Source organism: Opisthocomus hoazin, chromosome 8, assembly GCF_030867145.1.
Source record: "Opisthocomus hoazin isolate bOpiHoa1 chromosome 8, bOpiHoa1.hap1, whole genome shotgun sequence".
NCBI lineage: Eukaryota > Metazoa > Chordata > Aves > Opisthocomiformes > Opisthocomidae > Opisthocomus > Opisthocomus hoazin.
This window is the reverse complement of record NC_134421.1, coordinates 33967406-33991011: the sequence shown is the minus strand read 5'-3', so window position 1 is coordinate 33991011 and position 23606 is coordinate 33967406. Positions and strand designations below refer to the sequence as shown.

General features: G+C 41.7%; 1 protein-coding gene and 1 long non-coding RNA gene across 7 annotated transcripts in view; one reads left to right on the top strand and one right to left on the bottom strand.

Annotated features, from left to right (window-relative positions):
• The window catches only part of CPM (carboxypeptidase M), a 34457-nt gene extending 16064 nt beyond the window's left edge, over positions 1 to 18393 (bottom strand). For 2 of the 6 annotated variants that reach the window (XR_012764954.1, XM_075429440.1), the window contains exons 1-2: positions 18325 to 18393; positions 18019 to 18169 (exon numbers count right to left, since the gene is read on the bottom strand). Coding sequence is in view for 3 of the 6 variants with exons in the window: in XM_075429440.1 (XP_075285555.1) it covers positions 18019 to 18169; positions 18325 to 18342 (169 nt within the window). In the remaining 3 variants the exon portion in view is untranslated. Of the gene's footprint in view, positions 1 to 9951; positions 10164 to 11811; positions 11903 to 18018; positions 18221 to 18324 lie in introns of those variants that run through there. The other 4 variants (XM_075429441.1, XM_075429443.1, XM_075429442.1 and 1 more) reach the window with 4 other exon arrangements.
• Positions 18394 to 18562: 169 nt separating this feature from the next.
• On the top strand, positions 18563 to 22513 carry LOC142362203 (uncharacterized). Its single transcript, XR_012764793.1, has 2 exons — positions 18563 to 18703; positions 21629 to 22513. It is a non-coding gene; the product is annotated as an uncharacterized LOC142362203 (long non-coding RNA).
• Positions 22514 to 23606: the final 1093 nt, after the last annotated feature.

The following is a 23606-nucleotide window of genomic DNA, read 5'->3' as shown; positions in this document are numbered from 1 at the left end:
TTCCTATACCAGCACAAAGCAATGACCTAGGAGAGAGAGCTTAGTGCAGAATCAGGACATTGAACCAGTACATTCACTACATTTATACTACCTTCTGTACATAATTACTATCTAATATATAAAATACCCAATCAATCACAGCAGCCAAACAATACTGTAGTCCCTAGAACACGAAGCACCTTATCTCAATTAAAAACAGACATTACGATTAGCCCCTGGTTTTATTTGAATGGAGGCAGATCACAAGTGCTATTTCAAATCCAACTACTAGCAATGACAACATCCACACCCATTGCATAAAGACTTTTCGGAGCATCCCATAAGCCAGTGTAGAACAGTGCCATATTTTTTAGCCACTTCCCCACAGCAGCACTAGCACTGATTCAGTACTGTACACACTAAAGCAACAAGAGTCCAAGTACAGCTAAAATGCTACAGCTATTTCTGTCACTTAAAACTTTCCACAAATAATATTGTATTTTGATTTCAAATTTAAAAAAGATATTTCCAGTGCCTTGCCATCAGCAGTGCTCATTCCTGCTGCTATCACTGTGAAATTGCACTCAAGGGAAACACAAGGAAGAGCTAAGTACGGACTAGCATTAAGTACTGATTTAAATTGTTCTTTCCAGCATTCGTGTTTAGACTGTTGATGGTTTCTGTGAGGGCCATCTAAATGATAAACACTCCCATGAACTGAGACACCAATTATTTCCTGCCATTTCCAGCTTGTGAGAAGTATTAAACCTACCTTAAACAACTAAAATAAACTCCTGGGTCTGCTCAGCCTGCAATACTGGATAGTGCACCTATGGCAAGAAATATTACATTATCCCTCACACAGCAGTAAGTTACTGCATATAAAAAGATTCAGCATACAGATAAAGTTTTCTTTAATCAGTAAAGCCTAGATAAATGTGGTTTTGTACCTGAAGTCAACACCTAAGCTACCACTCATGCTTTGAATCAACCGAATGTATATCAAAAAGCCATTTCTCACTGCCAAACCAGAACTGACTTCGACTAATTAGTGATGTATATTTCAAGCAACCAAGACAAACACATGTTTCTGTGTGTCTCAGGACAAGTAACAAGACTCGTATTGAAACCGAGTCAGACCACACAGCTTCTAGTAGAATGAGCAGTCTTTTATAACATTTTCTGGCATTGCACAGTTCATGGCATAGTGTCAGTATTCTAAACAGATCTATGAAAACTGAGAATTAAGATGGAGAGTTGAATTTGATCTCTAGATCTAGTGGGAAAAAAACTCAATCATTTGCAGATGTTGCCATCTGCATTGCACTCCCTGGTTTGTTTTGTTCTGAAATTTCTTTCTACTTTTCTTCACTTTGTTGTTTACAGCTTCATTTATGAAAAAGAACTGTTGTCATTTCAAAGAAAGTTATGTCTAGGACATGAAATTAAATGACTGAGCAATGCATTAGACCCACTGTCAGTACTGCTCAGGCTAGGCTACCGATTCAGAAGTTTGCATGGAGATCCACTTCAACCCAGAAAAAGCAACAGGCTGACTACAGTCCTCCTGGGCTGGCCATACGTTGCACACTGACCTCACGGGTAGGAAGTGCAGTAATGCTGCCCCATGTTGAGGCAGTTCCTACATAGAAAGGCACAGGACAGAGAGAAGAGGAAGAAATATTGACTTTCATTAGAATGCAAGGTCCAAGAACAATTCACTCATAGAAACAATTACAGAATCATAGGGCAGCCCAGGTTGGAAGGGAGAACCTCAAAAGATCATCTGGTCCAACATTCCATGGAAGTGGGAGCCTAGATGAGATTATCAAGCACTCTGTCCAACTGCATCTTGAAAATCTCCAGTGATGGGGACTCTACCACAGCCCTGAGAAAGTTGTTCCAGTGAATGATTGTTCTCACGGTAATAAACTTCTTTCTTACATTGCGATGAATCCTGTACCAGTGCAACTTGTATCCATTGCCCCTCGCCTTTTTCCACATGGCTCCTTGTAGCCACCCTTTAAGTACTCGAATCCTGTGATGTTGTTCCCGACCCCAAGCATTCTCTTCTCCAGCGAGAAGAGTTTAAATTCCTTCAGTCTTTCCTCACTGGGTAGGTTCTCCAGTCCTTTGCTCATCTTTGTTCCCCCACCCCCTTAGACCTTCTTCAGTCTGTCTGCATCTTTCTTGAATTGTGGATACCAGAAGTGGACACAGTACTCCAAATGCAGCCCAAGTGCACTGAATGAGATGATCACATCTTTATCTTGGCTAGTAATGCCCCTGCAGATACAGTCCAGGATCTGATTTGCCTTTATTGCTGCAGTGGCACACTGCTGACTCATGTTCAGATTGTTGTCCACCAGAGCCTCCAGGTCCCTTTCTGCAAGGCTGCTCCCCAGCCATACAGATCCTAGCTTGTACTGGGCTCCTTGGTTATTTCATCCCAGGTACACAACTTCACATTTATCTCTGTTAAACTTCATACCGTTCTTGCTAGCCCACTCTTCCAGCCTGTTCAGGTCTCTCCAAGATGACTCGCCGACCTCACCACCCAGTTCAGTGTCATCAGCAAATATGGTGACAGTGCTTTCAGTCCCATTGTCCAGATCATTTATGAAGATGTTGAACAGTATAGAGTCCAGTACTGATCCCTGGGGGACCCTATTTGTGACAGGCTGCCAGACTGAGTAAAAAACATTGATGACCATCCTCCAAATATGGCCTGTCAGTCAGTTTCCTACCTAATTCACAGGCCAGCCATCCAGTCTGCACCTTACCAGTTTGTCCAGAAGGCTGTGGGAAACAGTGTCAAAAACAGTTTACTCTGGCTCCAGATCTGTCTGAATACCTATTTGAATAGTACAGCACTGAACACAGCTCATATAAAATTTGCTCTGACACTAGCTAGAAAATCAAGTTCTTAGATGTCTAAATTCAAGCCTCAGATATGAATTGGCTTGCATCCATCTATATTTACCTATAAGGTAGATTATGAAAAAAGACAACATGACATTATACCAAATCAAAGTAACAACCTCAAAGAATATGCTCTTGAGATTTGATACAAGCCATAAAAATTTACTTCTCTTTGTATTTCACATCCTTTTCCTTAAAACTTACTAATTTTACTTATCCCATGTTTGGCAACAAACTCTACAGGCCAAGTAGCATATTATCAGGGTGGTTTATATACTAGCCAGAAAGATGTGGCCCTAAGATGTAGAGAAGGCCACCTTCGTAGTCAGAAAAGAAGACAGAGAAGTTAAACAGAAAATGCAAACTTTATCATTGGATAAGCTTTATCATTATTCTTCAGATGGTTATTGACTCCTGATATTTCATCAGTCCTGAGAACTCTCCCTATCACAGTTTCATTCTATCGTGCTCCATACAAAATTTTAAGATATATGTTTCTGACCCCCAAAGCATACAATTAAAGCAGTGCAAAATAAGAAGGGGGACCAGACAGACAAGGTCGCTCATTCAATGAGAACGTAAGAGGGTGGAGGCTATGCCCTAGGCATGGCTTGTATCAACCCTGCTCAATTCCAGTATAGGCAGAAGAGCTTCAGCCTGGATTCTATGAAGAGAACACCAAGTAACAGTAATAAAATAAACATGCCAGCTGATTTTTATAACAGTTTCCACTGCCAGAGCAGCCACTACACAATTACAGTTTGACAGAAGAAAGAGAAATGATGCAAATAACTAGCATCCGCATAACATACACAAAACATTGTGGGGAGACAGGATGGCATGAGAGTCACTCCTTGATAAATTCTTCTGTAGATATACCACAATTCCCACATAATCTCTCAGATGCTCTTTAATCCACTTCAAGTATGCATACTAATATTGGAAACATTTCCCTAACTGCTTCAGCAACATTGCAATGTCTTGGGATAGTCCATCCTTACTGGCTACCTGTAATACTAGTGTAAATCTAGGTTAATTGTTACCATGCAAGATACAAAGGCATCTTGACAGTTTTCTTTTCATTGCAGAACCATGTCAGGGTATCTTCCCAGCTGCATTTGACACCTCTTTTCTGAGACTAAGTCAAACTATGTTTATTACTACATAAAGTTACTTATCTTGCAGGCAGAGAGTGATGAAGAAATCCAACCCGGCTTTATCACTTCTAACTTTTAAATCACATTCATGGTAAATCTGTTTGCATACTAACATAAATTGTTCTTTGGCTTTTAAGTTTTCTGGTCTGTACTTGAATTCCCGGCAAAGCTCAGTACTGTCAGCGTGTAACACAGGAGTGCAATTTCTGCCTATGTGCACGCATATAGGCAAGAAGATCGAAATACAAAGACACTAAATGCTTATGTAACTTAGTATTGTACTTCCAAGCTTCAATACAAAGACAGTGTTAGTTTCTCCATGATAATGGTGGAGCAACATCGTCTTCTGGCAAAACACTGCCACAGCTAATGAAGGACTTCAGGAGCAATTCCCAAGCACTAGCAGCATCCCTGCCCTGGGATACTTTAGAATCATAGAAAGTTTTGGGTCGGAAGGGACCTTTAGAGGTCATCTAGTCCAACCCCCCCGCAGCGAGCAGGGACACTGCTAACTAGATCAGGTTGCTCAGAGCCCTGTCCAACCTGGTCTTGAATGTTTCCAGGGATGGGGCCTCCACTACCTCTCTGGGCAACCCGTTCCAGTGTTTCACCACCCTCATTGTAAAGAATTTCTTCCTTATATCTAGCCTAAATCTACCCTGTTTTAGTTTAAAACCATTACCCCTCGTCCTGTCACTGTTGTTCTACTAAAAAGATTGTCCCCATCTTTCCTATAGGCTCCCTTTGATCTGTCATCATCAAACCAATCGGGAAAAATCTAAAGCTATTGGAACTTGTCTTCTGCAAGGGGACTGCCTAACAGCACACATGGCTCAGTTCAGACTCTAACAGAATTTGAGTTACCAACACATTATTTATATAACCAGAAATGTTCAATCAGAATGACTGATGCAGTAGCATTGCAGAAGTAGCCTTACAAACATGTACAAATAAGTGAGTTTAATCTAGTCAGACCATTGAGTAAAGTACCCTCTAGATTATGGTAAGTAATATAAATGTATCCTTTGGGGACATAAATTTTATAAGTTATCAGTCAAAAAAAAAAAAAAAAAAAAAAAAAGACAGCTCTGTTCAGAAAACAGACACTCCAAATGAATAGTTTATACTCAGAATAACCTATGTACCCGAAGCTGGGATCAGATAGACATCTGTATGAACGACTGTAGTACATCAGATTCTTTTCTGAGAGTTCATCCTCATTTTCATGACACCATGTTCTCACGGTCCACTGAGACAGAAAGGATTATCTAAAGGCTCAGCCTGGATTTGCATTAGTAACGAACAAATCTGGTATCCCAAGAAGAGCTGGGACACTAAGTACAAGAAAGTCTTCAAGGTATCTTGAAAGATTAAAAAGATATAGATCAATCACATACATTAATCAGGCATATCTGGAAATATTCAGCATGGTGCATAGGTAAGCAGAACAAACCCAAGAGAGCCCAAGGTAACATTAGACTGCAGGTCTACCATGGCCACTTCCCCACCCCTCCCTGCCCCAAACTGATAGCACTGCTTCTCTGGGGAGTATCCTGCTTAACGGATAGTCTGTAAAAGAGATCAGAACTGCTCTAACCACACCGTTCTTAATAAGCTATTGAAAGGAGTAAAAATCATTAATATGGAAGAAAATGCTTGTTTGAGGATAACAGCAAGAGAGACTAATTGGTACAGTATCTGTGCAGCATTTTTTAATTTTATTTCAAAGCATTAGGACTATCCTGTGCTCTGTATTTCCACTTGTCAACTTTCTTCGTGCTAACACAGACAGTCTCATCTCAGCCAATTCGTGGTATTTCTTAAGATACAAAGGACCAGAACATTTCAGCAACAGATGTGCTACCGCTGACATCGTAACTATGCTGGGGCCAGTGCTTAACACTTCTGGTCTCTACCCATGTATCCCTTCTTACAGAAGTAAGGCCACCTCTCCCTCTGAAGAGACAAAATAAAAGTAACAATTTCTTACTATTTAATAAGCACCTATCTATTTGCAGACATTATACTAGCCAATCCAACCTGGGAGTCATCACTTTACAAGCAGAACTTTAGGAATTACCAATGATTCTTTAAAAGAAAATTAGATACTGTTTATTTGTAACCAAAGCACTTGAGAAGGCAAGGGAGTCAAAACAGTTCATGATTTATGTGCTTGCTTATCTTAGAATCATAGAATGCTTTGGGTTGGAAGGGACCTTTAGAGGTCACCTAGCCCAACCCCCCCTGCAGTGAGCAGGGATGTCTTCAACTAGACCAGGTTGCTCAGTGCGCCGTTCAATCTGGCCTTGAATGTTTCCAGGGATGGGGCCTCCACTACCTTTCTGCGCAATCTGTTCCAGTGTTTCACCACCTTTACCATAAAAAATTTCTTCCTTATATCCAGTCTAAATCTACCCTCCCTCAGTTTAAAGCCGTTACTCCTTGTCCTGTCGCAACAAGCCGTGCTGTAAATATTTTCCCCATCTTTCTTACAGGCCCTCTTCAGGTACTGAAAGGCTGCTGTAAGTTCTCCCCACAGCCTTCTCTTGTCCAGGCTGAAGACTTTTCTTCCTAAAGGCTTACAAATCTTCGGATGATTGGGACATCCATAGCTGCTTTAGACACTTTCATGGGACTTGTCAGAAAGAAAGGGTTGTCACTCTTGTAAGATACATGTGATTCATCACACTGTACTGTTTCCAGTTGTCACAATCCAGCTGAGCAGGCTCTTTATACACAAAAACATCAAAAATTGCCAATCCAGAGCACAGCCTCTACAATAGCACCTCCTAGTTTATTCAAACACAAATCAAGAAATAAAAACAATTTTTTAAAAATCCAAACAAAAACAACACAGAAGGGATACTGTATTTAAATTAATACACACTAACCTTATTCAGTATTGCTCACTGAGAAGAAGCGAGCACCACAGACACATAGAACTAACCTGTTCAGGCTTTCCCCACTATTTACACTAACTGGTTTTGTATTCACTCCCAGAAACCAAAGAGATTATTTTTCCTTTTCACCAACTCCTGTTTCTATTAACACAGGGTTTTTAAACCTAGTTCTAAAAATGTGTGCTTTATTTTTTGAGAAAGGTGTGAAACTGGTATGCATCTAGTAATTTTCCGAAAAGCTATTGTATACATAAAGGAAAGAAATATTACCCATTCACAGTAGTACCACTGGATCATCATAAACAGAGTGACTGCTTATAAGGCAAGCCAGGCACAAGGAGGGGAATGGTTTGAAGTACAATTTATCCAGATTCAACAGTTTTATTTGGCCTACCCTTTTACCACCAGAGGCAGAGGAGGCCAAAACTATTCCTGCCACTTGAAGGCAAGAGAGAGAGTAGAAAACCGGGAGAAGACTAAGGGTTGTTGCTCCTACATGGCTGAGAAGATACGGGTGCAGTTTGAGGGTTTCATGCATTGAAGTGCCTCATCAAAAGAATTGCTATGTACATCCTGTAAACATCCTTGGCAGATCCCAGGCATTATGTTTGCTCCAAGAATAGGAAGCTCCAAACAGTACACGTCTCAACACTGGCAAGTAGAGTCCTACAAATTCAGGGAGTGAGCAGCTTCCCCTCCCCTTCTTTTTTAAACTGGCTGGAGGGGAAAAAAATGTAAGATAGATTTAACTTTTTTAAAAGAATCCAATCCTTATCATCATTATCTGTTTCTGATTTAGTTAACAAGCTACCTTAGTTTGACCAGTTACTTCCAGACTCTCTCTCAAAATGGGTATCAAAACACAACCTTGGCAACATTAGTGACTGACTTTAGGAAAGGCAACAGACACTAGCAGGAAATAAAATTCAGGCAGTGTCACTACCTACAAAGAGCGTAACTTCATCTTTTGTCTCTTTGAAAAGCATGTTCTGGTGGCCTTTGTTTCCTCTTGGATTTTGATATCAGCCTAATACAATTCTGTATCAAAGCAAGCTTTGTACTTTAACCTACTTTAGGTCCATCACAATTAGGAAATATGCTTTGTCAGAAACAGCCAGATTGCACATCGCTGGAAGCGCATACTGGGGAAGTATCACTCTGTGCCTACCCTATTCCTTGAATTTTCTTCCCAAGCTGTTATTGGAAAACAGAATACTGGACCAGACTGGACTTTTCAACTAGCACAGTAGGACTGTATTTCTTATTGAGAAAACAGTTTGCTTTCATTTTAGCTTTAGGATAAGTGTTACTTTTTCAGATCTGCTCAAGTTCTGCTTAAAAGCCCCAGGCAAGACCCATGGTTGTAGAACACATTGGGTAGGAACAAACAGGAAATGTAACTCAACTATCCTAAACCCACCATGAGTTCAGCATGTTAGCAGCTACAGTCACATCATCAAGTAACTCCAATCACCATGGACTGTCTTTTCCCATAACAACAAGTGAGCCCTAGGCAAACTGCAGAATCACCTGCTTAGAAGCATCTTCTAACCTCTTCCTCATATCTGAATCTCTGCATAGATTATAAGAGTTACTGTGCCAGAAGTTGAACAGTTTACAGGTAGGGTAACCTCTTGGCTGGGAGGGGAAGAGAGCTACAGCCAGCCCTATGCATTATTTGTTTCCACCTCCAGTAGCTACCTGATCCATAAAAAGTTCAGAAAGCAGAACTAGCAATCATGTTCATATCCTGCTTTCATTCAAAGAAAAAGATCCAGCCTTAAAAAGATAAAATAAATCTAGATTTCTCTTCTATGCAAAATCATGCATAGAACTACTGCCTAAGGAACAAATGCTTCAGGGTGAGAAGTCTCATCTTGCCTATCAACTAACTAATGTATTACGAGTAGGTCTCCATTTGTACTTATGTGAACTAGCTGAATACAATATGCCATACCACAGCTACATACAGTAAAGCTTTAATTAGGCAGCCCTGACATTACACTAAGCAATAAAAAAGGGAATCAAAATGTGAAATGATAATTGAAATTCATTAGACTATTGCTGCTGTAGGTATTTTTGTAAAGCCCTACCCTTATTATAAATTTTAAAGTTAACTACACTAGGCTTAGAGAAACTAAGAAACAGGATTTTGAATAGCATGTTATTGTTGCACAAGAAGGATGTACCTGCCCAAAGCAGAACCAGAGTGATTAATCATAAGAATAGCTAATGAGCTGTGAAAAGCTGCTGAGATTTCCAAAAGACATAGGTAATGAGGGGAAAGGTAATTCCAGCAGGGGGAGATAGTGACCACCAACTCATGGACCACCTACCCCAGTTATAACCCAGACTCAAAAGATGAAGAAACTGAGCACGCGTACTAATTTACGTGCTGGATGAAGAGACTTGAACCAATCATTTAATAGACTAGCAACACACATGTATTAGGAAGATGAATATGGTAATGTTAAGTGTATAAATGACTGTCAATTTGTGAACACGTGTGCTGTCTTGTGACAGACATTCATATTTGTGCAAACAGGTAATAAAATATCTCAGCTCTGTGTGTATTGGCGTACTGCACACCGGGTAAATGAACCCCAATTTTTTGGGACAACACTGAGAATCAGCAATGCTGGTAGCTCCAAGGATCTACAGCCAGAGGCCCTACGCAGACAGGCCATCCAGAAAGGATACAAGGTGCACTGCTCTTCTCCTGTTGTGGAAAGTGAATAAAAAGCTACTAGAAACACTTCTCTACTAAAAAGCCTCAACCCCTGAAGTGGGGTAGGAGGGATGTGTTACTGTGCTCTCCTCAAGTAAGAGGACAATGCAGACAGATTGACCATTGCAGTAAAACACAGGCATAGGATAGGAGTTTTATTTCTTTTTAAGTAAGTTTGCAATTAGAATGCTATTTAAATATTAACTACTTTGTACTGAAAGGGCAATTCAACCCACCATCACTAACCATTAGCATTCATACTCACCCATTTGTCGCTATTCCTAGGGAAATATAGGCCCTGTAGCACGACCCAAAGACCACCAAATGCAGGCTGTGACAGACTAATAGAGAGACCTAATCTGGTGGTAGAAGACTCTTAATTGAAGACCACCTCTTGATTAATGGTTATGTTTTCTCTTTTTTCCTTTATTGGAGAATCGCCTTCTCTTCCTGTGCTACTCTACAGCATCTGAAAAACTGAGGAAGACACTACTTACTTAGGACCAGTGTAAGTCAACACTGAGTTACACATAAAAAGTAACTTGAAGTGAACATACAGCTTTAATTAGTCCCTTGCAATCAGCAGACCATAAATTAGAGTTAAATTGTCAGTATAGTTATGAGCTATACAAAGGATCACAGGTCACATTTCAAGATTGCACCACTTCTTTACATGGCTAAAAATGTACGTACAAAGCTCCAAAAAGCAGAATCTTACAAGAAGTGAGGGGAGAAAACCCCAGTAATTTATCTATCCATTGTGCACCATTCTTAATACCCTGAGCTCTCTGGTTTTGTGTTTAGTTGTTTTTTCAAAAAACATCTTCTACGTATTTACTTTCACGTCCTTTAGACGGTGTTGAGGAGACAAAACTTGAACTGCATCCACCAGCTGCAATTTCAGATTCTATGTTACACAAACTCTCCAGCATCGTTAACTTCACTGGTGTGAATTAAGACGTCCAATGTCTATTCTGTCTACTTCTAAACAAACATGGAAAGCTGCAAAGTCTTGCTAAGGGGAAAAGGATGGCTGCAGGCTTAAGACCTTTACTGCTCTGAAGAAAAGTTTGACAAACATATGCTGCAACTATACAGCTACAAAGCAAGCAGTAGAAAGGGGTCAGGAGAGCAGATTTTTTCCCCACAACACTGGTTTCAAATAAATGCTGCTCACAGGAACAGGGAACTATTTCTAAATAGATCAGATATTTCCATTTCAAAGCTACAACATAAAGATTCCAGTACTAGATAACAGTGTTCATATGAGAAGTGTTTGATCTATGTTGCTATGATAGATTCCCTTCAAGCAGTTGTTTGAAAATACTTTTTTTTTTTTGGTTGGGACAGAAATCTCTGATACAGCAGGTTTTACAGAAAAAAACCTTCTCACAAGATTATCTGCAAGAACTGGATTTAAGTTTCATTTGTTTGTGTGTGCATGTATGTAAAAGAAAACTACACAACACATACATACACGCACTTTTGTTATTATTTTTAAGTGTAGGAGAACATAGAAGGCAAGACAAAGATGACTGACCCACTCACAGCAAGCATAAAGAAGACTTAAGCAAATTATTTTCCTTTCACTACAAGAGAACAGCAACATGCTCAGAGTCAGTAACTGCATCTCCTAGTGTAATGTCTTAATTTACAAAAAGCATGTAGCTTGGTCAGCTTCAGATGTTTATAAGATTTACAAGTTATTTGGTAAAAAGCATTAGTCATACTGACAGAAAAGCAATGTTAAGTGATGTTATCATCAGACAAGTTCTTAGCACTTGGCTGTCGGAAGACTGCACACAAACTACCCTTATCATTACAGTAGTCAAACTGCTACAGCAGAAGGCAGAAGTACTATGACTTTTCCCATATAAGTAGACATACACAGTATCAACATTTAAACTAATTCCAGTAACTAAATTGCTAAAGGATGCAGTCAGATGAAATATGAAGCTATGTTTCAACATTGAAAGACATTTTAGTTTCAGTTAGGACAAATGGACTTACAAGTTAAAGCTAATGCATTGGTGGCGAGTTCTAAGTACACCGTTTAGAGCAAAGCTCAGCTGGAAGCTGAAAACTTTAAAAACAAGAAGCATTAGCCTGTATTTTTAAAAGTCACCTTTTAGTCTTGACTAGATAAACCCTGAAGTAGCCAGTCCTCCTCTTCCTCCTCCTCTGTTTTTTCCCTTCCCATCAAAATGAGTCACATGCTGCAAATAGTTTACAAGGCTGTTAAGATCAATCCCATCCACCCATGAACACAAACACTCTTTCAATGATAAAATTAACATATAAACCTACCTAGAATCTTGTTAACATACACTTATATGCCACAAGTACTGACAAAGACTACAACAGAGATGGTTATGAGGAGACCAGAAAGAACAAGTGGCACATAAGGGGGGGATATTTAGAAGAGAAGTGGGCAAGAATGGGTAAAACTTTAACTACCACAGTAAGTTTTAAAATGCCCATTTTTCAATGAAACTCTGGGCTTCAGCCAAGTGACTTTAGTATGCTTTACATGAGGCCCTCAGAGTAGGAAGTGTCTCATTCATTCTTGCTTCTAAACATTGAAAATCTCAATGCTTTTGTTATCTATACAGGCCATGCTTGCTCGATGAGCCTGTAATTCATAGTACTAAGGAAATTCATGGGGTGGGAGATGAGGAGGAGGGAAGGGAAGGGGAGACATCAACAAGGACTGGAGACAGGAATGACTGCTGAAGATGGCTTTCCTCAAGTGGAACAAAGAGAAGGTAATACTCTTCTACACAAACAAACCTCACATCACATAACCACAGAAAAAAAAAACAACTGCAATACTCTCTTTAAAGACACCACATTCCCTGTGGATTTTCCTCTAGACAATTTGTTTAATTTCAAGACAAAAAGAGCCTTCTTTATCACCTTTCCCCCCTCCCTCCTTTTTCAATACACTGGTACTCACATTTAGTTTGTACAAACATTTAATAATCGGTAACACTGAGAAACTTACTTCAAAGTACACTGGGCTATGTACAGCCTTCTCATTCTGTTTTTGTAGAGTGCCAGGAGCCCCGAAACTAACCTGATAAGAACAACTCCAGTAGAGTACAAATATTGTATGGATACATACTTCAGTTTTGTTTTCTCCAGCAGTAAAACTTGTTTTTCAGTACTTTAAAGAAAGTAAAACCATACAGAATGTGTTTCTAATGTAAATTCAATAAAATTTACAATGCATTTTACTATTGATGGTAGTAACCCAGACTCCTTCCATACTGTACCACAAGAAATGCCTGAATATAAGTTCCTATTTTTCCCCAAGCAGACATCATTTTTTCAGCTGCATACACAGGCTACCAACGTATAGACCAGACAAGAACAATACCTGGTCTTTTATTATTAAATATTTTCACCGGAGTGCAATGAACCTGAAGTTAGCACTTGCCTGTTCAATAGCCGCCCATAAACACTAAAAGTATCAATCACTGTGTATCAGAGAAGTGAGGGGATTTAAACTGATCCCTGGCGTATCTTCGGCACACATTCCACTGAGGTTTGTGCCGAACGATGCCAGGGACAGGTTCTTTATTAACACTATTACCAGGCAGGTGCACACTTCCCACTGCACTACCCAAGTCCTAATCTCTAGTGCGCCCTTTGCTGAAGGCACAGCTGCTTATGAGACGGAAGCCTGGGCTGGCACCACTCCCTTCTGTTTTCTGAGGAGGGAAACCCATGAATGCAGGCAGGAAGGAGATATAAGGAGCTCCAGCAGACACCTTGTCTGAGCCACTGACAAACCTGGCCTGCTGGACACCCTGCTGAGCACACCTTCCCTGAAGTACAGAGTATCTTCTATGCACGCAGCCATGTGGAAGTCCTGCATGAACTCCAAAAACCACACACACACATGCGCCACACACCACCCGCATGTTTCAGCCTCTCTCTTTACAGAGCAGAGGTAACAGGATGCTAATAAATGTTGGTTTTTTTTGGTCGGCTAGTGAAAGTTAGCAAAGTGCTTTAAGATTAATGGATGGGATGTGCCAGTTCAAGGGCAACAGAGAGCAATTGAATAGTAAACAGCAGAATGGGATGATTAAACCACATAGTTCTCACCTAAAAAAAAGCTTTCAGGACAGCTCTTTTGCAAGAGGCTATTTCTGAAAATTTCTAATGAAACCACATTTTGTCTGGTCAGTTTGTTTTGTTTTGCTTTTTGTCTCTCCAGTGATAGAATCTGCCAAAGAGATGTTAATCTATTAAATCAGCTTTGAAGCTCTCCACTAGGTAAAGACACAGATACTTTAACCATATACAACTTTTTGCTCAGTGAGCAGGATCTGGCTTAAGGATTGTGTTTACAACTGTTCCAATTTGACTGGAATTCTAAAATGCAGACTAGCCTCCAGAAAAGCTAGATCTAAAACAAGCTGTAATTGGCATGCTATTACTTTATCTGAATCCAGAGTGTACCTGAAAAGAGTTTCTAAAGAGTGTGGATCTACTGCAAAAGCCACTCAGCTCTATGTGGTGCTTCCCTTTGTTCTCCCAGTAAGGTCATCAGGTCTATCTATTACAATCCCTTCCCACCCACCCCTCTTTTTCAAAAAATAACAGCACGGTATCTTGAACAATGAAAAGCCACAGATTATATACAAACATAAAATATTTTCTTTTTGATAAAGCACACTGTAAGATTTGCTTGCTGAAGAGTCAGTTTGTTTTTCACTGAGGTGGCATTAGGCAGGACAGGTTAATACGATTACACCAGGTCCCATCCGCGGGACTGACGCAGCTCTGCAGAGCCTCCTCTATTATTATATAGTGCACATACTGTACTGATGTTGGATTTTGTGTGTATTAGAAAACAGAGCTCCTGCCAAAAATCTTTTACAAGCTCATTCAACAACACACCTGAAACAGTGTAAAAGAATCAAGGTGTTTTCTGGGCCATCACACATCTCTGCCTACCTGCTTGTAAGACCACATCAGGTCTCTCACAAACACACAAATCACATACAAATCTTGAGGGATTTGAGGTTACCTACTAAATTACACCAAACAGATAACACTCAGTTTTGTCAGCCAATGGGCTGCATCTTTTTAAGCTCCCTTCTCCCCTTCTTTCAGGATAATTGCTTAGCAAATGAGATGCATAATTAAATACCATAGCTTCCCAATGTGCAGACCTGGAGACTGAACAGGCCATTGCCAGTCTAGAGCACATTCTTCCCAGTAATCTGGCAGAGGTGTTCCCAGTAACCTGGCAGAGGGGTGGTGAATTTCTGTATGGTGATGTAAACCACCACAAAACAGACTGGGCATCTTTCAGTTTGTCTTCCATTGAGACTCTTCGTACTGATTCTGTTGTGTACATTGCTGTTATAGTCCACCTATATCAAACAAGCACATTTTGTAAATCTCACCTCAAATTTATCCTTGACAAATCACACTTGACTGCTTACCTTTCATGCACAAATGACTGGCTTAGCGGGAGAGTATGCTATTTCTTTAGCCTTGACCTTAGGAAGGCTTTCAACAGAATCACAGAATCAGTTGGAAGGGACCTCTGGAGGTCACCTGGTCCAAATCCCCTGCTCAAGCAGGGCCACTTAACAGCCAGTTGCGCAGCACTGTGCCCAGACGGCTTTTGAGTATCTCCAAGGAAGGAGACTCCACAACCTCCCTGATCAGCCTTTTTCCAGTGCTTATCTCTGTAAACAAGCTGGGAACATATGGATTAGAGGAGCAGATTACAGTGAGGTCAGAAGCTGGCTAGACTGAGCAACTGGTCATTCAAGAGACAGAAAATTATTAACAGCATTCCTCAAGGGTCAATACTGAAGCTGATACTGTTTAACATCTTCATCAAGGCCAGGGCTGCCATTCAGAGGGGCCTTGACAAGATGTAGGAGTTTCTCAACAGAAAACTCACAAAGTTTGACAAAGGCAAATGCAAAGTCCTGCACCTGGAATGGAAGAACCCCATATTGGGATTATCAGCCCAAGAAGATAACCCCATGCTCGTACAGGCTGCAGACTGGCTAGGTTGCGGTTCTGCATCCTTGGGGTTGCAGGGTGTGGGAGCAATGGCCAGCTGGACAAGATAAATGTGAGTCAGTAGTGTGCTCTTGCAGCAGAAAAGGCAACCTGTATGCTGGGCTGCATCCGCAAGAATGTAAACTAGCAGCTTGAAGGAAATCATTATTCCTCTCCACTCAGCATTAGTAAAGCTACATCTGGAGTACCACGTCCAGCTGTGGGTTCCCTAGTGCAAAAGAGACACCACCACACTGGAGGAAGCCCAGCAGAGTGCCACCAAGGCAGTTAGAAGGCTGAAGCACACTGCATCTGAGAAGAGGCTCACATGAGGCGGAGGTTTGTTTCGCACGGAGGGTGATACAGCCACAGCCTACCATACCGAAAGGGACATCATAAAGAAGACAGAGCCAGATGCTTCTTACACATGCGCAGCAAAAGGGTACTGTTGTCACAAAACATTTCCCAACCCCCCACCCCCCCAATACTGAAAGAAAGAGACATTCTAATGCAGGTCCATCCTCTACCATGTTTCAGGGGTCTCTAAAGGCACTTTACTTGAGAGGTAGAAATCTCTTAACATTTAGAAAAAAAGAAAAGAACAGATAACCACTGAACATTTTTCACTGCCATTCTGCTTTAGATGACACAGAGAGTTTCCACTGCCCACCTATTCCACCAAGAGGAACAGTGCAGGCACACAGGACACGCAAAAAGCACAACTGGTCACCTTTTTGTGAATCATGACATGTAGATGGCAGAACAAGGGAGAACCCATGTAATTTTCTTCTCATGCAGTTTGGCAAAGCAGCAGGCAACACATCAAAATCTGAATAAAGTTTCAGTGCATTGCTCAACCACAATCAAGAGATGATGCATTTCCAGACTGGATGAAAATTTTGTCCTACCTGCACAAAGACAAGCCAGAAGAGTTCATGCCAGAGAAGTCAGAATCTAGACTTATCACTAAAACATTAGCTGAGTCCCCTCAAGGTAGGAAAATGAGGATGTGGATAATCGGTAGTTTGTACTGGAGGGATTTGTACTTAAAGGGACTAGCCTTCTCTTGTGTGGATGAATAACACAATCCAATATGATTCTGCCTTTGATGAAACCAAGAAGAACACAACTTAAACAACTTCAAGACTCTTTGTCTCGTTTGAATCTTCCCACAATGAGACTTCTAAAAAAAATGAGTGCAGACGTGCACCAAGACAAGATCACATATCCATAGAAGCATGACAGCTGTTTGATACCTCACTGCAACAGAACACTTTTCTCAACTATAAATTATGTCCCAGACAGATACAAGTATATCCAAAAAAATCTGAAGACACACACGGTAACACAAGGAAGGAGATATGAAAAGAAACTGCTAGCATTCTTCACGGTTATCTACCCAGAAGGCTGTAGATTTTTTAAGAGCAAGCATAGATTTGATAATAGATGCTACAACTGTCACATTCTGGTGGTACGAAATGGATTTAGAGAAACAGATGATGTTTCTAAAGAATTAACTTCTCTATCTCATTTTATACCTCTTATGAGAGCGATTTGATTTTCTGAAATCTGCTTAAGGTTTTTTTGCTTAAAACTAGCCAGATGTACATGAAAGTATTTATATGCTAAAAACCACTAAACTTTCTAATATCATTAAACAAATGAAAAAGTTTTTTTCCCCTATAAATTTATTGTAACAAAGTACCAACCACAGAGAGATACATTCAAATACCTCTGTAAGGCCAGAAAGGTGACTATTGATTTTGGTGTATTTTCCTGTAGGGTGTGAGACTGAAACCCCATTCTTCATTTAAAACAGAAGACCTTGTATCGGTATGAAATTCGAAATCCTTTTTCTAGTCAGTCCAGATTTACTGGAATAATAAGTGAAGCCAAAAGAGAAGATATTTTTAACACAGCCACAAGCTAGAAAACACAAACTCCTGTTACAGCCCCACCTAGACCGGGCACTCGGCAAACGGGGTACCACACATTTTACGCTCTTTAAAGACAGCCCTGCTTCTGAAATTGCCACTCAGGAGGTTTCCGATTCTCAAAATAAAAAAAACCCACCAGATGTTGGGAGAGCTTCTACCCCGGCCGAAGCGCCATAGGTGTCACCAGAGCTTGTTACTCACACTGAAGCAAGAGGAAGAGGAAACCTCATGCAGATTTAAGCAGAGGCACCGACACTCGCGGCCACAAACGACACCGCAGCCACCCTCACCCACGTCTGTCACAACTTAAAATCAAAAAGGAAGCCTTTTTTTCCCCGCACCCCGCCCTTACCCCCTACCTTCCACCGAGCGCCCGATGCTGTGCAAGTGCGTGAAGGAGCGGTGCTCCTCATGAACAGCCTTCAGGTACGCCTCCAGCTCCTCGCTATGGTGATACTTGAAATCCAGCGTGGCCGCCACAGAAACCAAGCAGAGGATGCTCACCACGTCCTAGGAAGAAGCAGATGAACCCAACGGCCCCGTGGACCGGCGGGCTTGCCGCCGCCCCGGCCCCGGGGCGGCGGCAAGCCCGCCGAGGGAGCCTTCTCGCCTCAGCCCGCCTCCCCTCACAGGGAGCAGGTGCCTCCCCCTCTCGCCGCTCCTACCCCGGCAGCCGCCCGCATGGTGCCGCCGCTCTTCCACAACTGGAGCCCCAGCGCCGGGCGGGGGCCGCCATCCCCCGTCGCCGCCGGCCTCGCCCTGCCCCTGACTGACGCTTGCTTCATCCACTCAGGTCCCCCGACCCGCCCAAGAGGGACACACACACACCCCCACACACACACCCACCCCCCCACCCCCCGCACCCCCCTCCCCTTCTCCCCTCCCTCTCTCCTTCCCGCCTCGCCAACGGCTCTCACCTGTGCGCGAGGCGGCTCCTGTCAGCGCGGCGGCGGCGGGCGGCGCAGCCCTCCCCGCTGTCCTCGGCAGCCCCTCGGGGTGACACCAGCCCTCCTCATCTTCCTCCTCCTCGGCACATCGCTCCTTGTAGGTTGAAGGCGGGGAGGAAAGGGCTCGATCGTCGGGCTTCGCGTCGTCGCGGACCCGCTGGCCGGGGGGTGTCCTGAGGAAACGGCGCGGACACGTTTTGGCGAGTCCCGGCTGGTTTTACCTCATTTTTCTTCCCGGAGGGGCTGAGAGGTGTCGGGGGAGGGGGGGGGGGAGGGGGGGAGGAAGGAGGGGGGCGCAAAAGTTCTCGTATTGACTTTTGGGGACTGTTTTGATTCACAAGAAGGGTTGTTTAAAAAACCAGCAACTCTCTTTTTACTTTGTTTCTTTTTTTCTCATTTCGGCTGGCGTGTACCGTTCCCACCGCGGCTTTTCCTCAGGGCTTGTGTGGTCCTGGGGGTGTGATGAGGGTCTCAGCACCCGGGGCCCAGAGGCAAAACCCGCTGCCTGGAGAGGGACTTCTGAGAGCATTAAGCTGCCCAAACCTAACAAAACCTCTGCCTAGACTTTTGTTTTTTTGTTTTTTTTTTTTAATGATGAGTTTTTAATAGGCTTGTATTCACTTACTGAAAGGACAGGATTATATCTACCGAATTAAATGCTTTTCTCGGTTTTGCACTAACCATATTGCCTTGGGGGTATCCTACTCTTGGGATTCACCGCAAAGGCTTTTTCATCAACTTTTATTGTCTTTAAGATTGAAAAGGACTAAGAGAAAAAAGTGAAGCTGGCCTCCAGCAACAAAAATCAGGATAGCATCTAACTTTCTTTTAAAATACGATGTGGATATAGCTGAGTGTTAGAATACAACTATTTGTAAAATCTGCACAATTTTTCTGAGAAAGAAAAATAGCAGTTTTCATTATAGCCAGCAGGAGGATTTCATCTGCTTTCTTCTAACGTTTGCTATGCTGGTTGATGTCAGAAAAAGAATACAGAAGAAAATCAACATATGAGCCAATCCCAGATAACAAGTCCTGCATTCCGAATAGAAGACACTGTATATAACAAAAAGTTCTTGTTAAACAAAAAGTTAACATTACATTAAAAGGTAGCTTATTTTTTTTTACCCCAAAGCTTTAAGAAAATAAATCAAACTGTATTTTAATGCAAGTATCTGTAGTATGCCAATGTACCAGAAGCATATACATCTGAAAATAGTGGTAAGATATCTATGTTCAGACTCCTCAAGTATTCTTATTTCATGGGAAGGACTTCCATCTCATGTATGACAATGGATGCATGCAATGTACAAGGCTACTTGGTTAAAAGAGACTTAAAATATCAGGCTTCTGTTGAATAGTGTTCCTTCAAGCGTGGCATTTTGGGGGAGGGGACAGCCCAAGAGCCTTTCTCCCATACTCCAACTCCACCATGTTTTAACTCTTACAACTTGACAAGACCTTTCAGCTATCACAAAAGAAAATTCTTGCAAGACCTAAATATGGATGCCTTTTATCTTATTTGTAAAGAAAAAACAATACAGTTGGTTAGAGTTACTTGTATTTGCTACATGGACAGGGAGAGAAACTGTGGGGTTACACTGCAAACATGTCTGCAGAAAAACAGGAGAAAGGAGTCAAGTATGTGAGCTTCACATTTGAATTTGGGAGGCTTGAATATACATAGATATATATTTATAGGCTCCTTGAAAGATGATCTGGAGACACCACTTGAGTAAGCAGGGAAGAAATGATACTCAGGTGGTAATTCAACATATACATACTTGGAAACTGTCCCAAGATAATCACATGAGATCAGAGAACTCTGACTCCAAGACAGAGTAGGGTGTTGGCAACATGGTAAAAATCACAGAGGGATGTAAAAACTTAGTCTCAGTGAAACGCCCAAAATCACCTTTGATACGAGGTAATCACACAGCGTTATCTCCTTTTGAAATTACACCACCCTGTAATATAGCTAGCAGAGTCATGCTTAAATGCGAGTATTACTGTATTTAGGAGTGCTCAAAATGATAGATTGTTTCCATGCCAGGTGCTTGCAAGCTAAGACAAGTAGGCTTGTTTGGCAATATTTGAGTTACGTCTGATAGAATTAAACTTTTTTTTTTTTTCCATAGCCTGCACAAAATTTAAAGGTATCTGTTGCTTTCAAATCACTTTTCAGAAGGTCAGTTTAATCCAACCTGGGCAAATAATATTCTGGTATACGCACTTGTGGGTAAAAGTCAGTACCAAAGACCAAATCCTGCATGAAATAAAATCAGCGATAAATCTCCCATTGGCCTCAGTGGTTCAAAATCAGGGACTATGTGTCTGAAACTGATAGCAGTTACTGTTCTCAGCACTGCAGTGGACAATGACCTCTATGAGGACGTGAGATAAACAGGGAAGTCCTATTGCTGTAAACAGCATTAAATGTTCTCCTCCTAGTGACATTCAGGTTCGTCCATGAAAAACTATTCAACAAGTAACTATTAAAGCTAGCACCTGAGCATGGGGTTTGTCAGAAAAAAACCGCAGATTTTGACGTGAAATTCTCACCCTTGGGTCTCAGCAGAGTTGCTTGGGAATGCATCGGGCTGGTGCAATGGTGTGAGTAGCTGTGTTGCCCTCTAGTGACAGGTAAAGAAAAACCCGTCACAAGCAACAGGTATGAAAAATTACTCTTCACAAGACAGGTAGCACCGTGAGACTGGCACTTCACAGACACAGAGTTAAGATAGGTCTTAGCAGTAAAATGGTCTTCCAGAAGCTTTTGTGGTTTTGGAGTGCCATTCACAAAGATGAACTTGGAATTTGAAATCTTACTCAGTGTTTTGTCACATTTTGTGCAGGATTTCTGCGCTTTCCAAAGATTAGTAAGAAAAAATGAGTGCCCCACATTATAACTGAAGCTTCAAAATATTTTTGGCAAGAAATACAAAGTGGTCACTAACAAGGATTAAATTCCTTAAGGACCATCGCTGCTATTAAAACTTTCTCATTTGAAATCGTGTCCTAGGCATACAGACTAGAGCTTCATGTTCTTTGCACCGATGTAACATCAAGAACCTGACAATCAGATTTCTGGTGTGGAAAAAACACGAGATAAAGGCTTTCTCAAGTAAGACGGACCGCACAAGTGAGTGCAGTACAAGTGACGACACAGACACGTGAATTTGATAGGACAGCACAGTCCTGGATTAATGTGAACCTAGATACCAGTTACCTGAATCAACAGCAATGAAGGCATTCTGGTGTATTAACAGGCTGATATCAGGATGGCAAAAGATAGATTCCCTACATGAAAGAGCACAAAAGCACCAGAAATCGCTCAAGCATTCACCAACTTTTTAGCTGTCTCTACCACGCAGGCAATTCTCAGCTGAGGTTTGCGTATTTGGTTCATAAATCTCCTCGCCTCCATCCCAGCACAAAGGTTACTGCCGGAGAAGAAGGGGATGCCCTGCTGCGTCTGGTAATCTGCAATTAGGAAATGATCCTGAGGGGGACTATTAGCAGCTGGTACGGTTTAGAGCTGTCCAGACAAGCACTGAATTAGCTGGAGAATCTGGAACCGCAACTAGCTGCCTGACAAGCCTCTCGCTCATCCCATCTTGCAAACCGCAAAATCTGCATACAGCAGAGATTTTGAGCTTCCGTATGACAACATGTTGCCATGTGCTACAGTGGAACAGGTCAGTTCTACTCCTCAGCAGGTTGAAGCGTGGGAACATGACCTTGTTCAAGATAAATGTCTTGAGTGTTGTGTGTTGGCTATTGTAATACAGTTGTAAAATGTTTCAGTTTTATCTTTCTCCTCTTGAACTGGTGTATACTTGCCCTTTCAGCACTTCACACAGATTCAGATGTAATTTGAAAATAAATTATCCTTGAAATGGCAGAACTTAATTTTGCACTTGTGGCATAATGTGTCCCTGGATAGCAAGGAGCACAGGACTAAGAATGGGGAAAGCCAGGAACATTTGATGGGAAGTTCAGTGGGCTGGGGACCAAGGGATTTCAGCGAGGTAAATGGGAAGAAGGAAGGTAAGGAATGTCCACAGAGGTCTTGAGGAGGTGGGAAGACTGGAAGCTGAAGAGCTGGAGCTGGAAGGTGGAAGGGCTATGGATACTGTTGTTGGGAAAAAGCAATTGAGAGGATTGGGGGGAGGGAGGGGTGTCATGTGGAAAAGGACTTAGAGTAGTCTTTCTACTCACTAACATCTTGCTAACCTGACCCCAGGATAACAAAATTTGAGGTATTTCAGATGTTGACATAACAGCTTGTCAGGTCTGCTAATTTGTATATGAAATGCATTGCAGTTAATACCATGGAAATTACAGAGATTCTTCATAGCTGATTTCTTGTTGATATTAAGCAATACTTTAGAGTAATCTGAAATTTGTCACAAGAACTGGACTCATTTCAGGTTTCAACTTTTGGAAGATTCATGAAGATTTGGAATAGCATTTTGCCATTTTTGCTAATTACCTTCAGATCAAAATATCTTCCTAACTGCCATTGTCGAGAACAATGCAACACTCTTACTCACAATGACGGCTAGTCTGTCTCCCTAAACAAAATTCCTCCAGGCCACTTAACATATCTGTTTCAAGTAAACAATGGTGCCATTTCCTGAACAAGAAATTAAGGCATTTTTGGAAAACTTCAGTGTGTAATAAAACAATCCTCTATTTCTCCGCACTGATTTATGTGTGATGGGCCTCTACACAGACGACCGTGTAAACAGTACGCGACCAAGTAAACAGTATGCGCTGAAGTCTCCTACCAGTGAAAGGCACATATTGTCATGTTTTGAACTCACCTTTATCTTTTGGGAGAGAAATTAAAAGGGAGGTTTCTAGATATACAATATCTATGAATTTTCTGATCAGCAGTGTAAAAATGAATGTTTAGTAGTGCAATAAGCAAATATGCCACTTGCTTGACCTAACTGAAAGCAGCTGGCAAGTCTTTTCTTGGATTAATCTGTACT